The sequence below is a fragment of the Narcine bancroftii genome, chromosome 3 (genome assembly GCF_036971445.1).
Source record: "Narcine bancroftii isolate sNarBan1 chromosome 3, sNarBan1.hap1, whole genome shotgun sequence".
NCBI classification, from domain to species: domain Eukaryota; kingdom Metazoa; phylum Chordata; class Chondrichthyes; order Torpediniformes; family Narcinidae; genus Narcine; species Narcine bancroftii.
In genome coordinates, this window is record NC_091471.1 from 352,714,858 (window position 1) to 352,729,735 (window position 14,878).

The 14,878-nt window shown below is 39.8% G+C and overlaps 1 protein-coding gene across 9 annotated transcripts in view; it reads left to right on the forward strand.

The window, feature by feature from the left end:
• The window catches only part of tex2 (testis expressed 2), a 107,759-nt gene that overhangs the window by 33,785 nt on the left and 59,096 nt on the right, over positions 1-14,878 (forward strand). For all 9 annotated transcript variants that reach the window (XR_011354826.1, XR_011354827.1, XM_069929800.1 and 6 more), the window contains exon 2: positions 5,757-7,387. Coding sequence is in view for 7 of the 9 variants with exons in the window: in XM_069929800.1 (XP_069785901.1) it covers positions 5,783-7,387 (1,605 nt within the window). In the remaining 2 variants the exon portion in view is untranslated. The remainder of the gene's footprint in view (positions 1-5,756; positions 7,388-14,878) is intronic.

The window sequence follows — 14,878 nt, forward strand, 5'->3', positions numbered from 1 at the left end:
GTGTGGGTATGACAACGGCTCTGTATACGCTTATCTTTGTGAGGTTTTTCAGTTGGTTGTTTTTCCAGACTCTTTTGTGTAGTCTTCCAAAGGCGCTATTTGCCTTGGCGAGTCTGTTGTCTATCTCATTGTCGATCCTTGCATCTGATGAAATGGTGCAGCCGAGATAGGTAAACTGGTTGACCGTTTTGAGTTTTGTGTGCCCGATGGAGATGTGGGGGGGCTGGTAGTCATGAACTACTCTTTGCAGATGATGCCGCTTTAGTTGCCCATTCAGAGCCAGCTCTTCAGCGCTTGACGTCCTGCTTTGCGGAAACTGCCAAAATGTTTGGCCTGGAAGTCAGCCTGAAGAAAACTGAGGTCCTCCTGTAGATGTACAATGCAATGAAACTACTTGATCTGTTTCTCAAGCTGCTGGTACAGGTATGAGAACTCTACTTTTTAGATGATCCCAGTTTCAACTGTGTTCAAAATGGTTTTTGAATCTACAAGTCTCTTTCTGTCATGTAGCTTTCCAGCTAAGGCAAAGTATCAGAATAAATACTGGTAAGTATTGTGCCAAGTAAGTAATTATCTTGTGGTAATTAGACAACTGGTAGATTTCCAGTTCCTTCAAATGGGCACAAATGTTATTTTTAAAGCTTTAAATAAGACATTTGTAAGTAAATTTAGTGTTTAAAGGAAAGTGATTTTTTTTCAACAGATACATTTAAAGAAATCTAAGTATACAGAACATAATTTACTTTTGACTATTTACAGGATGATAGTGCCCTTGATCAGACTAGTTAATTTCTGATGAGGAATCTTCTGGTGCTGTTGAGCATAGAATTTTGGAATTTAGACTTGACAGAAGTGAAGAAAGAAAATGCACTGGAATGTGGTGTCACTTTGCGAGCTACTCCTAGCGGATCTTCTCCTTTCACAACTTTTGTACTGTGTCTAACTTGTACTACATATGAGAAGTTCAAGTTTATTATCATCTGAATGTACATGTACAACCTGACAAAACAGTGTTTATCCAGATCACTGTGCACACACAATACACAGCACATTGTATCCCATATCTACCTAAAGATGTAATTTATTAAAAAAATGTATAAATGTTTTGGAATGATTAATTCGGTTACAGCATACTGTTCATCAATCTCATAGCCTGTGGGGGAAAAAGTTATTTCTCAGCCTATTAATACTGATTTTGCTGCTCCCGTAGTGGGTCAAAGATACTGTGCTGGATGGAAAGGGTTGACTATAATTCCGTAAGTCCTATTTAAGTAACACTCCTGGTAAATGTTGTCACTAGAGGGAGACCTCAGTGATCCTCTGTATTGACTTCTGGTCTGATGCTTTGCAGCTGCCATTCCACACAATGATACAGCCAGATAGGACACTCTCAATTGTCTCCTTGCAATGTAAACTCCATCACTGCATCTCAGTACAAGTAATAATAAATTTGAACAATATTGTTTCCAAGTAAGGATGGTCATTAATTCCCATTCCACCCAATTAACCTATCAACCCTGTACATTTTGGGGGAGGGGGTTAAAAAACCCAGAGAGAACGCTCATAGGTTACGGGGAGAATGTACAAACTCTTTATAGACAGTATAAAATTTGAACCTGGTCACTGGCACTGAGCTAACTGAGCCGAATGTTGTGTTATGAGCACAAAGGACCCCAAAACGCAGCAGCAATAGACATTCAACAAGATAAGTGGTTATTTAAACAAAAGTTGTTTTTAATTATCTTTAAACATGAAAACAGAATCAAACATGAACTTATCTCTATACTTAACTAACCCAAATTAGCCCCCTTCTAATCCTAAGCATACGTGTATGATGTATGTAAATTTAAGAAAAGTTCTTTGGTTCACAGTTCAATCTCACTTCTCCTTCTTCCAAATTCTCTGGTTGGAGGCAATTTTTATACTGTGCACAGAATTTAACATGTACAAAGTTCACCAGGCTTTGGTACACGAAAGGTAAAATGTTTACCGCGCAGGAAGGTTCACATAGGGTTTGCAGAGAGAAATTTGTTGTTCCAGGATTTCCACAACTGAGGTACCACCATTAGTCACCTCAATGTCTCGCTGATGAAACTTGCCCCCATCAGGGTCCTCCCGATAATATCCTCTTTCTTTCAGGCTAGCACAGAGTTCCTTTCTGTTCCCCTTATTCCGAGAGAAACATCAGACAGATAGCACTTTCAGCCATCTGCCACTCTGGAACTTTGTTTCCTACCAGCTTTTCCTGGCTTGTTTCAGCTGTGACTGTTCAGTCTCTTTCAGTGTCACTCATACACTGGCTGATAGAGCTTGTTGAACTCGTCTTCTCTTTCCCCAACTGCCAGGAAGCCCATGTGACTCTCTCACTTGCAAAAAACCCCACCTTCTTCAGAAAACAACAGGAGTTATCCTTCTGCTCCCATTTGTTGTCTTAGATAAACAAAACCCAGGAGTGACCTTTCTGTGAGCACTCTGTAGGTACTTGCAAACAGCCAATTTGTCACCTCTTCCAAACAATGGTCTATTCATTTCATGACGTCATTTCAATTAGCACCTACTTGTGAAATGTGCATAATATTCTCCATAGATCCTGAAATGCTACTGAATATGAATTCTTCAGTATTTCAAATAAGATCTGTTTTAAAATGTGTGTATGTATGTAACCCACTAGTCTTACCAAATTCTTCCCAATGTTTATCCATTACAGTTGATGGTAATGTTTTTCAATGTCACAGGAAAGTGGTTGAACAGTTTTGTTGGGGACATTCATTTTCTGGAATGCTTAATACTTACCCATGCATTAATATTGACCAGGTCTGACTGGAGATGGGCAGTGTTGCAAATGGATATCACCACCACTACTTATTTCATTGATGGTGATTGACAAAGCAGCTGTAAGCATTGCACTGTGGAGTTCCTGCAGTTCATGTGATGGGCTTCCTAACAATCAGATACCTCCCTATGTGCTAAATATTATTCTAGTAATTAGCCCTTTCATTACTTTTGATTTCAATTTTTTTGTTATTGCTCATTGATTCGGTGCTTGTTAACTTCCACTTCAAAGGCAGTCACTTTCACTCTGCAAGTGAAAACTGGCTTTTTTCTTCATGTTTGGACCAGGTAGTGTACAAACAGCATTTCTACAAAGACTATTAGTAAGTCCCAACTGATAAGAAATCTGAAGTAATAACATGAAGAGAACACATCAGTGCCTCTACTTCCTCCAGAGACTGCAGAGGTTTGGTATAACATTGGAAACCCTGGCAAATATCCACAGATGTGTGGAGGAAAATGTGCTGACCAGCTGCATCACTGTCTGGTGTTGGGAAACTAATCTCCTTGAATGTAAAGCCCTGCAAAAGCTAATGGACACAGCCTAGAACATCAAGGGCAAAACTCTCCCTTCGATTGAGAACATCTACAGCAGTGGTTCTCAACCTTTTTTCTCTCCACTCACATACCACTTTTAAGTATTCCCTATGCCATAGATGCTCTGTGATTAGTAAGGGATCACTTAAGGAGGTATGTGGGTGAAAATAAAAAGTTTGAAAACCACTGTGTTAATTATACCTAATTGACATGTGCACGGTTTCATAACTCCAAAGGAAATGGGGCAATGACAATTTTTCTCAAGCAAAATATTTCAGTAACAATTGGTCTTAGAGCAGTGGTTCTCAACCTTCCCTTCCCACTCGCATACCATCTTAAGCAATCCCTTACAAAACACACCACTGATAGCATAGGGATTGCTTAAAGTGGTATGTGAGTGGAAAGAAAAATGGTGAGAACGCTGCCATTGGAGAGCAGCAGCAGCCATCAAGGATCCAGCACTCGCTATGTTCTCACTGTAACCATTAGGAATCAGGATTTATTGTCATGAACAAGTCATGAAATTCAGTGTTTTGCTGCAGCATCTTGGTGCAAACATACATACAACTGTCTTACAACATTACTATAAAAAATAAAATATAATAATAGTGCATGAAAAGTAAGGGAGTGTCTTTAGTTCATTGATTATTCAGGAATCAGATGGCAGTGGGGAAGAAGCTGTGCTCGTCTTTAATCTCTTGTACCTTTTCCCTGATGAAGAGGGCATGGTCTGGATGGTGGAGGTCTTTGAGGATGGAGGCTGCTTTTTTTTAAGACATTGCCTCATGTAAATGTCCTCGATGGAGTGAAGTCTGGTGCCTGTGATGTTGCAGGCCAAGGTAACAACTCTGGAGTTTATTTTTGTCCTGATAGTTGGTGCCTCCATACCAGGCAGTAATGCAACCAGCCATAATGCTCTCCATGATACACCTGTAGAAGTTTTGAGAGTCTTCAGTGACACACCGAATCTCCTCAAACACCTCACAAAGTATAGCTGCTGGCGAGCCTTCTTTGTGAGTGCATCAACGTGGAGGCTCCAGGACAGATTTTTGGAGATGTTGACAGCCAGGAATTTGAAGTTCTTGACTCTCTCCACTAGTAGCCTTCAATGAAGACTGGGTCATGTTCTCCTGACTTCCTCCTGAAGTCCACACTCATCTCTGGTTTTGCTGATGTTGAGCGCAAGTTTGTTGTCAATACACCATTCAATGAGCTGATATATCTCCCTCCTGTACGCTTCCTCATTGCCGTTTGTGATTCTTATGATAACTGTGGTGTCATCGGCAAACTTGTAGATAGCATCAGAATTGTGGTAGATAGCATCGGAATTATGCCTGGCCACACAATTGTAGGTGCATAGCAAGTAGAGCAGTGGGCTAAGCAGTCATCCTTGGGGTGCGCCTGTGTTCCAATTCATACTGATGGTGGTCTTCCAATGAGTAAATCAAGGATCCATTTGCAGAGGCCTAGAGTTTGTGGCTTCTTGACTAGCACTGAGGGAATAATGGTATTGAAGGCTATGAGGAGCAGCCGTATGTATGAATTGCTGTTTTCAAGGTGATCTAGAGCTGAGTGGAGAAGCTGCCTGTCAAGCGAATGTGATGATAGGTGAATTGCAAGGGGTCCAGATCTTAGGTACATGTTAATTCTGGCCATGACCAGCCTCTCAAAGCATATCATCTCAGTAGAAGTTGGTGGCTACTGGGAGGTAATCTTTGAGGCAGCCCACACTACTCTTCTTGGGTACTGGGATGATTGATGCCTTTTTGAATCTGGTGAGAACGTCGATATAGGTACCACTAGACTTGTACCACTAGGTTCTGGAACAGCTGCTACCCCTTAACCATCAGACTCCTCAACAACAAACTCAATTAGGGACTCATTTAAGGACTCTTACTTTTGCACTTCATTGATCTTTTCTCTCTGTATTGCACAGGTTATTTACATGTGAATGTTAAGTGCAGTATTTTTGTTGCACTACCAATAAGTGGTAATTCTAACTCACCCATAGGAAAAATAATCTCAGGATTGTATGTGATGTCATGTAAATCTGAAATCTAAAAGTAGATTTGATAAAAATAGTTGATTTTAGTGTGGAGCTAAATTTTGCATCTAGCAGCAAGCAAATTGGAATTGCCAATTCAAAATTTAAGATTCCAAAATTTTTGAATTGCATCATGCAGATTGCCTTTAATCTTTAAATTGATAATTGTTCCAAAATTGTTTGCAACATTTGGCAACTCTGATAATGGGCATTCATTTTGAAAGTAATTTCTTGGGAAAACTTAAGATATCAATTCTGCAAACTAGCTTGGTTTTTCAATAAGTAATTTGCATTATCGATTCTCAAAAATGTATTTTATTCATGTGTTTCTTTATTTTTTTAGGTTGTGATAATTAATGCAAGACTGCAATGACAAATCAGAGCAGTAGCCATGCAGAAAGAGCAATTTCTATGTCATCAACGCCAAAAGTGCAGGTTCAGCGCTCTGTTTCCAAAGAGACCATCACCATACACTTCTCTGCCTTTGGTAGGGAAGAGGAGGAGGAAGAGGAAGAAGAATTTGAAGATTCCTCAACAATACTTCCCGGAGAGGTGAAAGACGAAGGTTTTGTGCCAGAAACTGTAGAAAAAGAGAGTGGATGTAAACATGGTGGCCAACTTTTATCAGAGCCTGCTACCTCATCAAATTTATCAGCTCTATCACCTACAGTTACGTTTACCATTCCATCTTCAACGTCGACAGTTACTTCAGAATCATTAGAAACATTGGCGTCTGCATCAATTACTGCTACTGTGTTGCCATTGTCCTCATTATTGGACCAATCATTGGATTCTGGTTTGTCTTCAGAGGTGAGGACTGCAATTTCGGCCTCAGCAGCTGATTCCCCATCTAAGTCCGTTGTGTTATCTCCTCTCCCTACATCTTCCACGACAAGCACAAAACCATTTGTAAACTTGGCAAAATCTCTTTCAACCGAAGTTGAGCCAAAAGAATCCATTACACCTTTAAGGACAAGGGACTTGATGAAAACACTAGTTAAATCTCTGTCAACGGACACATCAAAGCAAGAGTCTGAATCTGTTCCCATTAAGACCTCAGATTCTCGGATAAACTTGCATCTATTCAAACAGTTTACTCAACCTCGAGTCACTGGAGGAGATTCCAAGACTGCGCCTTCTTCTCCAATCACCTCTCCATCAGAAGGTAGGTCATTTTTTAAAGTAACTGAAGTGGAGGCAAAAATTGAAGACACTAAAAGACGTCTTTCAGAGGTTATTTATGAACCTTTACAACTTTTAAGCAAGATAATTGGTGATGAGAGTAGTAGTTTTAGACACAAGGCCTTGTCATCCAGCGCAACAGAACTTTCCACTCTCGCCAGTTTAAATGGACATTATGAAAGCAACAACAACTACAGCATTAAAGAGGAAGAATGTGATTCTGATGAGGATTACTCAACAAAATATTCAATTCCAAATAAGAGTAGTTCCAAACTCGTGGATGAGCCATTAAAGGAAGGGGACGTGAAAAGCTCATCACTGGGGTGCACAAAGGAAATATTTTTGAAGGGATCTCCCCTAAGCTTCGATAAGTGCTCTCTATCTGTACTCGCTAGTAAAGAAGAAAATGACTACTGTGACTTGTATCTTGAAGAATTTGAAATAGAAACTGAAGAAGAGGTTGTGGATAAACCTGTTGAACCTTTAACTGGCGAAGAAGAAAGCGAGATATTAGTGCAAGATGAAAAATATTCTGAAGTTCCGTCAGCTGAAGTTCCATTTAAAACTTTATTATTTTTTGCCTTTCTTGTATATTCCTATTTAGTATTGCCTCTTCCGAGTTATTTAAATGGATTATTTCTAGGTATTGCCTTTGGATTCATGTTAGCAATTGGCATTGTTTGGTTGTTAGTACCAAGAATGTCAAGGGACTATCTACTGTCATCAAGAAGGATATATTTTGAACATTTAACTGCAGAACCCTTGGATATAAAGGAGCCAGAAATATTTAAGGTGAGATTACATTAATGTTTTGAATTATTGGTTTGTATGTAAATATTTTGGATTGTGTGACTAGTTCAAAACCTTCAAGGTGTTTTTTTTTGTTTCATTTATTTTGTTAAATAGATACTTGTTCATGTTGGGTAAACTGCAGTGTTAAAGCTGTTCTTGAAAGAGCATGCCACCTGAAGATCGGAAGAACAAAACATAATATTCCATCTGAGCATTCTCCAATTAGATGGCATTAATGTCAATTTCTCTGGTTCATGCTAGACCTGCCCACGTTCTACCTCTCTTACCTATCCCTCTGTCTCCTTTCCTCCAGCTCTCGACTCCATTCCCTCTCCATTCACAGAGCTATCCCCCCCCTCCCCGTTTTCTATTGTGCCCTCCCTCCCTTATCCTCCTGCCTGTGCTCCTCCCCGACCCCCACCACCACCATTTCAGCATCTGTGCTTACATTTTGTTTATAAATTAAAGGGCTTAAACCAGAGTAGTTGATAAAGTATCTTTATCTTTGCTACATAAAGTATGCTGTTTGATCTATTTGATTGATTACTTCAATTACTGTGTCCCTAGACTTTCGTGTTTTACTCCACTCTTTAAATATCATAGGCATAGAGTGTAGAAAAGGTCCTTTGGCCTCTACCATAGAAGATCCTCCCATCACATTATTAGCCATCCTAATGTTATCTGCAAAATTACTAATTATTCCTTCTACCCTCACATCATAATCATGAATGTAAGGTTCCAGCATTGGTCCGGTGGGTGCCACAGGGTCTCGAGTATGTCCTGAACAGTGGTAACTGTTACAATTTGAACCTATAAATAGCGTGTAGCAAGTACTATTCTATTCCAATCACTGATTACAGTTTTAAAAAAAAATTGGTGGTGCTTCCCGAGCTGCTGTAATGGTAGCACTGCCGCTGGTGTGGATCTGCAGGGAGTGGAGACACAGTGCTCCTCCGCAGGTTCCAACTACCAAGTCCGACTTCTGTCGGCTCCATACGTGCTTTAAATGGCCTGTTAAAGGAGCTGACAGTGCTTTATTTTAAAATCGTGATCACTGGTCTGAGCCCAAGATGGCCGCACCTATGTACGGCAGGAGCCACGAGAGGTTCAGACTCTGGGGAAGCAGAGGACTAGCACAGGGAACCAAAAAACTTGGATAGATTAAAATTGGCAAAGAGGTAGCAGATGAAAATGTATAGTCATACACTTGATCAGAAGAAATGGAGGGGCTGAATATTATTTAGATGGGGAGAACATTCAAAATTTGGAGGTGTAAAAGGACTTGAATCATTGTGCAGGATTCCCTAAAGGTTAACCTCCAGGTTGGGTCAGTGGTGAAGAAGGCGAATGCAATGTTGACATTCATATCTAGAAGAACAGGGATGTATAATCGAGACTATAGGGCATTGGTGAGACCTCACATGGAATATGTTTATGGTTTTGGGTGCCTTATTTGAGAAAAGATGCTGGCGTTGGAGAGGGTTCAGAGAAGATTTATTAGAAAGATACTTGGAGTAAAAAAGTATGAGGGTGGTGGGGTGGGGGGGAATTGTCAGAGACATTTTGAATGCTAAAAGGTCTGGATAGAGTCAATGTGGCATGGTTGTTTCCCATGGTGGGGGAGTCTAGGACTAAGAGGGCACAACTTCAGTATAAAAGGGCTTCAATGTAAAATGGAGATGCAGAAACATTTCTTGTCAGAAGGTCATGAGTCTGTGGAATTTTTTTTGTCACAGGTGGCTGTGTGGTCATTGGGTGCATTTGATTAGTCAGGGCATCAAGGATTATGGGGAGAAAGCCAGGGAGTGGAACTGAATGGGGAGATGATGATAGAATGGCAAAGCAACTCAATGGGGGTACTTCTGCTCATATGTCTGGCGATCTTGTAAAAACGAGGAAACCACCCCCTTTTGAGAAGAAACAGAGGAGACGACCAACGAGATGGTGAACCAGCGAGGAACCCTCTCAAGCTTCGGGCTGCTGGCAACTGCGGTCAAGTGACTCACCATGCTGTGGACTGCTGGAGACTGACTCAAGGGGTTCTGAAATGCAAGAGGGTTTTGAGGGCTTCCTGACGATGTTGGAGGTTTGGATCTGGTGCTTGGGTTGCTGATGGTTTGGATTGAAGGCTGTGTGGCTGCAGGAGGCGAATCCATGGACATTCAATGACTCGGGGTGGTGGGAGAATTCTGCTTCTCTTCTTGGCTTAGGGTCGACAGGAAATTTCTGCTGAAGGCAAATCTTCATCTGCTTAGCAGTAGACTAAATGAAATTTTGTGTAATACATTTTCTGTTTTACTACATGATAAAAAGAATTTTGAATAAACCGTCTTTGATAATGGTGGGGTGGGTGGGGGGGGGGGGGGCAAAAGTTCCAGCACTGATCTCAGTTGTACATCACTGGTTAAGGTGTCCAAACAGAAAGCAGCCAACCACCCTCTGTCTTCTGTTACTAAGCCAATTTTGGATTAAATTTACTAAACTTTTGGACTAGCTGTAAATACACAAACCTACTGGAGAAACTTTGCAGGTCACACAGCATCCATAGGAAGTACAGGATAATGAATGTTTCAAGGCATTGATGAGGCCAAATTTGGAGTACTGTGTACAGTTTTACCAAATTATAGGAAAGATATAAACAAAATAGAGAGAGTGCAGAGAAGGTTCACGAGAATGTTGACAGGATTTCAGGGTCTGAGTTACAGGGAAAGGTTGTGCAGACTGGGGCTTTTTTCTCTGGAGCGTAGAAGATTGAGAGGGGACTTGATAGAGGTGTTTAAGATTTTAAAAGGGACAGACAGAGTAAATGTGGATAGGCTTTTTCAATTAAGAAAGGGGGAGATTCAAACTAGAGGACATGGTTTAAGATTGAAGGGGGAAAATTATAAGGGGAACATGAGGGGAAATTTCTTTACGCAGAGGGTGGTGGGGATGTGGAATGAGCTTCCGGCAGACGTGGTCGAGGCGGGATCATTGGTTATATTTAAGGAAAGACTGGATCGTTACATGGATAGGAGGGGACTAGAGGGGTATGGACTGGGTGCTGGTCAGTGGGACTAGGAGGGTGGGGATTTGCTACGGCATGGACTAGTAGGGCCAAACTGGCCTGTTCTGTGCTGTAAGTGGTTATATGGTTAGGTAATGTTGGTTACCTTTTACTTCCTGTGGACACTGCATGACCTGCTGAATTTCCCCAGCATGTTTGTGTATTGTACCCGACCCAGTATCTGCAGACTCATTTAACTTTTGGACTAGTTGGTTTTGTATTGAATTTTAAATTTTAACTCCTATGTGCACTGAAGCTGCTTTAAAATTTTTATTTTATCTAACAACATCTTGACAAAACATTTCTCGGACTAGTTGACCTTGTATTGAATGTGCCCAGAAGTATTGAACTGCACGTTTCACAAACATTTCTACAACTGATTCCACCTGCATTGAATTCGCCCATCGTTATTGAATGAAGATCTACCGGGACCAATGCCTGAAGAGGGCGCACAAAATCAGTGAACCGGTGCGGACTCGAAAGGCCAACATGGCCTGTTTCTGCTCCATAAATGGTTATATGGTTATAAGAGGCCATTTTGTATATTTAGTAATCCATCAAGTACTTTTGAATTGTAGGCCCTGTCATAATATAGCTCAGGAGTTTGCATTAGCATTATTTGTTGCTATTGACACTTAATTAACTTAGCTGTTAACTAAATTTCCCTTCCACCATAGTTGCTGATAATTGGTAGAAAAATGTATTCATTTTTAACTGTCAAGTGAAGGTATTACCTTTTTGTATTACTTTATTTTGTCAATCTTTTCAAATAAAACTGTTTGTTCCAGTCCAATAACAGCTGATTCTATGCACCCCCCCCCCCCCCCACTCCTTGAAAATAACTTGATGAAGATGAATCCTAATGGAAAACTGACTAAGCATTGGGGCATAATCATGTATCCAAATTAAATTTCTAAAATTTTTATCTTTAAATGGCACTATATCAATTTATAAATATCCAATCAAGTTAGAATTTTAAAAAATGTAGCAAGGTTAAGATCAAACTATTTCTTCCTCCGAACTAGTTTTCAGTTCATGGCAAGCTTTAGTTTATTCACAATTCACCATGCCCAACAAAATCGAGATTTCTAATCATTCTTGTCCTTCCCTATTGTACAGGCTCCTTCAATATTTTAAATGTTCTAATCAAATATTCCATTTAATGAAAATAATTACCTTTTCACCTTTGATATCTGGCACCTATGAGGATTGGTAGATGGTGTGCAAGTGTATTTTCCAGTCACTTGAGACTCACTCTTACAATGCCTAACTAATACACCTGCATTAAGAATAAACTGTTTCAAAGACAAAATACTGTACTTACGCTGAATATATCACTTACATGAATATATAAACCTTGGAGCATTTTACTTTATTTTCAGTCACATTCTTTGAAAACATTTAACTGTCACTGAATCTGCAGGTTCCTCCCCCTCCATAGAGCTGCCTGAGAGATGAACAATAACATTAAAGATAATTAAACTCCCTCCCCCAGATAAAGTCTCTGACCGGGGTGACTCTTACTAAGCAGGGATAAGGAGACATTTTAAGAGAGTCACCCCAACGGCGAGCAACATCAACCAGCTCTTCATCCTGGGCGTGGCCATTGCTATTTCATACAACTTTATTCAAACAGCTGCTACGAGCAAAGCACAACCAAGGCACTCTGCTGGCTGAATATTTGTTCCATCTTCACCAAAGGTTTGTGTTAAATTTAAATTAAATTTAAACGTATAGCATGGTAATTGGCCATTTCGGCCCACAAGTCCAATTTACATTCAATTAACCTACACTCCCTGATACGTTTTGAACAGTGGGAGGAAGCTGGAGCCCCGGGGAAAATCCATACAGACACGGGAGAATGTACAAACTCGTTATAGACAGTGCGGGATTGAAACCCTGGTCCCGATTGCTTGGCGCTGTAAAGGCGTTGCACTAACCGCGCCACCGTAACTTCAGGGAGCATTTACTTTTACAATTTTAAACTTGCATATTTTTTACCTGTTATTTTATTCTTATTTTAATTTTTTAAATTTAATTTCTTCTGCTTGAATTCCAGATACCAGGGGTTTACAGAACTTGAATAATTTTGAACTAACTAATGAGGTGCTTTTGTAACTTATAGTTGAAAATCTAGCAATAATTAACTTGCTCTGCGCAATGCTATTAATCTCATTCATTGGATGTCAATTGTAGGAATGAAAATTTTGCTTTATCAAATCAGGTGTGTTCATGTGAATGAAAGTAAAGCTTTGTATTTCATTGAAATAATGGAATTTTTTTCAGCAATTCCATTTAATTAGTAAACAGTGGCATAATTTAATTTATGACATTTGAGATTTAACGTTCATTTTATTAAAACCCTTAAGACATCAGTAATTAAAAAATTTTAAATATTTTGTAAAGCAAGTTTATTTTCTGGCATTGTTCATCATTTTGTTCACACAGCTTCCAGTTGCAAAACAGGTATGTGAATTTCTACAGTTGGTGTTCTATGACATCTGAAAAGCTTCACAGTTAATGAACTGGAATCGTAGACATGTACAGCACAGGAACAGATCCACCTTGTCCATGCTTATCTGTGCTAATCCCATTTAACTGCATTAGTCCCATATTTTAACTTTTAAGTTAATTTGTACTGTACCTTGTACAGTGAGGAGGGTTCCCCTCTAAACAATGTGCAAATGCCTTTTAAATGTTATGGTTTCTGCCCCACTACCTCCTCTAGCAATTCATTTCAAAGGAAATTTGATTCTTGCCCTGAGCAAATCAATTCTCACATTTTGTACCAAACAGATGATATGTTCACGTGTTCCAATGTATCTATGGGACCTTGTTTAAACTGGGTCACATTTTCCTGCATTCCAAAATAAATTACTGAGAACATGACAGCACAGAAAACAGGCCATTTGGCACTTCTAGTCTGTCCCAAAGCATCATTCTACTAGTCTCACTGACCTGCACCCATTCCATAACCTTCCAGACCTCTCCCACTCATGTATCTACCCAATTTATTCTTAAAACATAAGAGTGAACCCACATTTACTACGTAATATAGCAGCTCGTTCCACACTCCCACAAACTCTGGATAAAAGTTTCCCCTAAACCTTTCCCTGTTAACCCTAAAGCCATGTCCTCTCATTTTTAGGTCTCCTAATCTTAAGTGGAAAGAGCCTACTCACATTTACTCTGTCTATACTCCTCATAATTTTGTAAACCTCTTATCAAATCACCCTTCATTCTTTTACGTTCCAAGGAATAAAGCCCTAATCTGTTCAGTGTTTCCCTATTACTCAACTCCTGAAGACCTGGCAGCATCCTAGTAAATCTGCACTCTTTCAATCTTACTGATATCCTTTCTGTAGTTTGGCGACCAGAACAGCACAAAATACTCCAAATTTAGCCTCACCGATGTCTTGTACAACCTCACCATAACATCCCAACTCTTGTACTTAGTATTTTGATTTATGATGGCCAAGATGCCAAAAGCTTTCTTTACAACCTTGTCGACCTGTGATGCCACTTTCAGGGAATTATGTATCTATATTTCCAGATCCCTTTGTTCTTCTGCACTCCTCCATGCCCTACCATTTACTATGTATGTCGGACCTTAGATTGTCCTTCCAAAATGCAACACCTCATATTTGTTTGCATTAAATTCCACTTGCCATTTTCTGTCCCATTTTTCCAGATGGTCCAGATCCCTCTGCAAACTTTGAAAGCCTTCCTTGATATCCATAATGCCTCCAATCTTAGTGTCATCAGCAAATTTGCTGATCCAATTTTCCACTTTATTATCCAGATCATCGATATAGACAATAAACAACAATGGTCCCAATACTGATCCTTGAGGCATACTACTAATCACAGGCCTCCAGTGTGAGAAGCAATCATCCACTACCACTCTCTGTCTTCTCACATTCAGCCAATTTTGAATCCAGTTTACAACCTTTCCATGGATACCTAGTGTCTGAACCTTCTGAACTAACCTCCCATGTGGGACATTGAGGTAGCAAAAGGTATTTTGAAGTCATAAAGAGCTCTGTTCATTTTCTTCGGCATATGGATGCAGAGCGGACAATTTCTGTTTCAAGGGCCACATTCATTGAAATGACCAAGTATTTTGGTGATAGTTGAGAAACAGATTTTACAGAACTGCACTGGGGATCCACGGGGAAGATTTTTTTTAATATAGTAATACAACTTGAAACTTTCTCATTTTCACTGGTAATGTTTGAACAAGCTCTAATGTTGGATTTTAAAAATTTCTATAAATCAAAGACATGGTAATGAGTTAGAAGTAAATCATAAAGATAATTTTAATTTCACCAATATTTTAATTCTGGTCTGGACAGATGCCACCCAGCTCAACCTCACATTTATCCACATTGTTCTGACAGCCTGTACAAATCAGCTGGAGAAGTACTCGCTGACTTTAATATTTC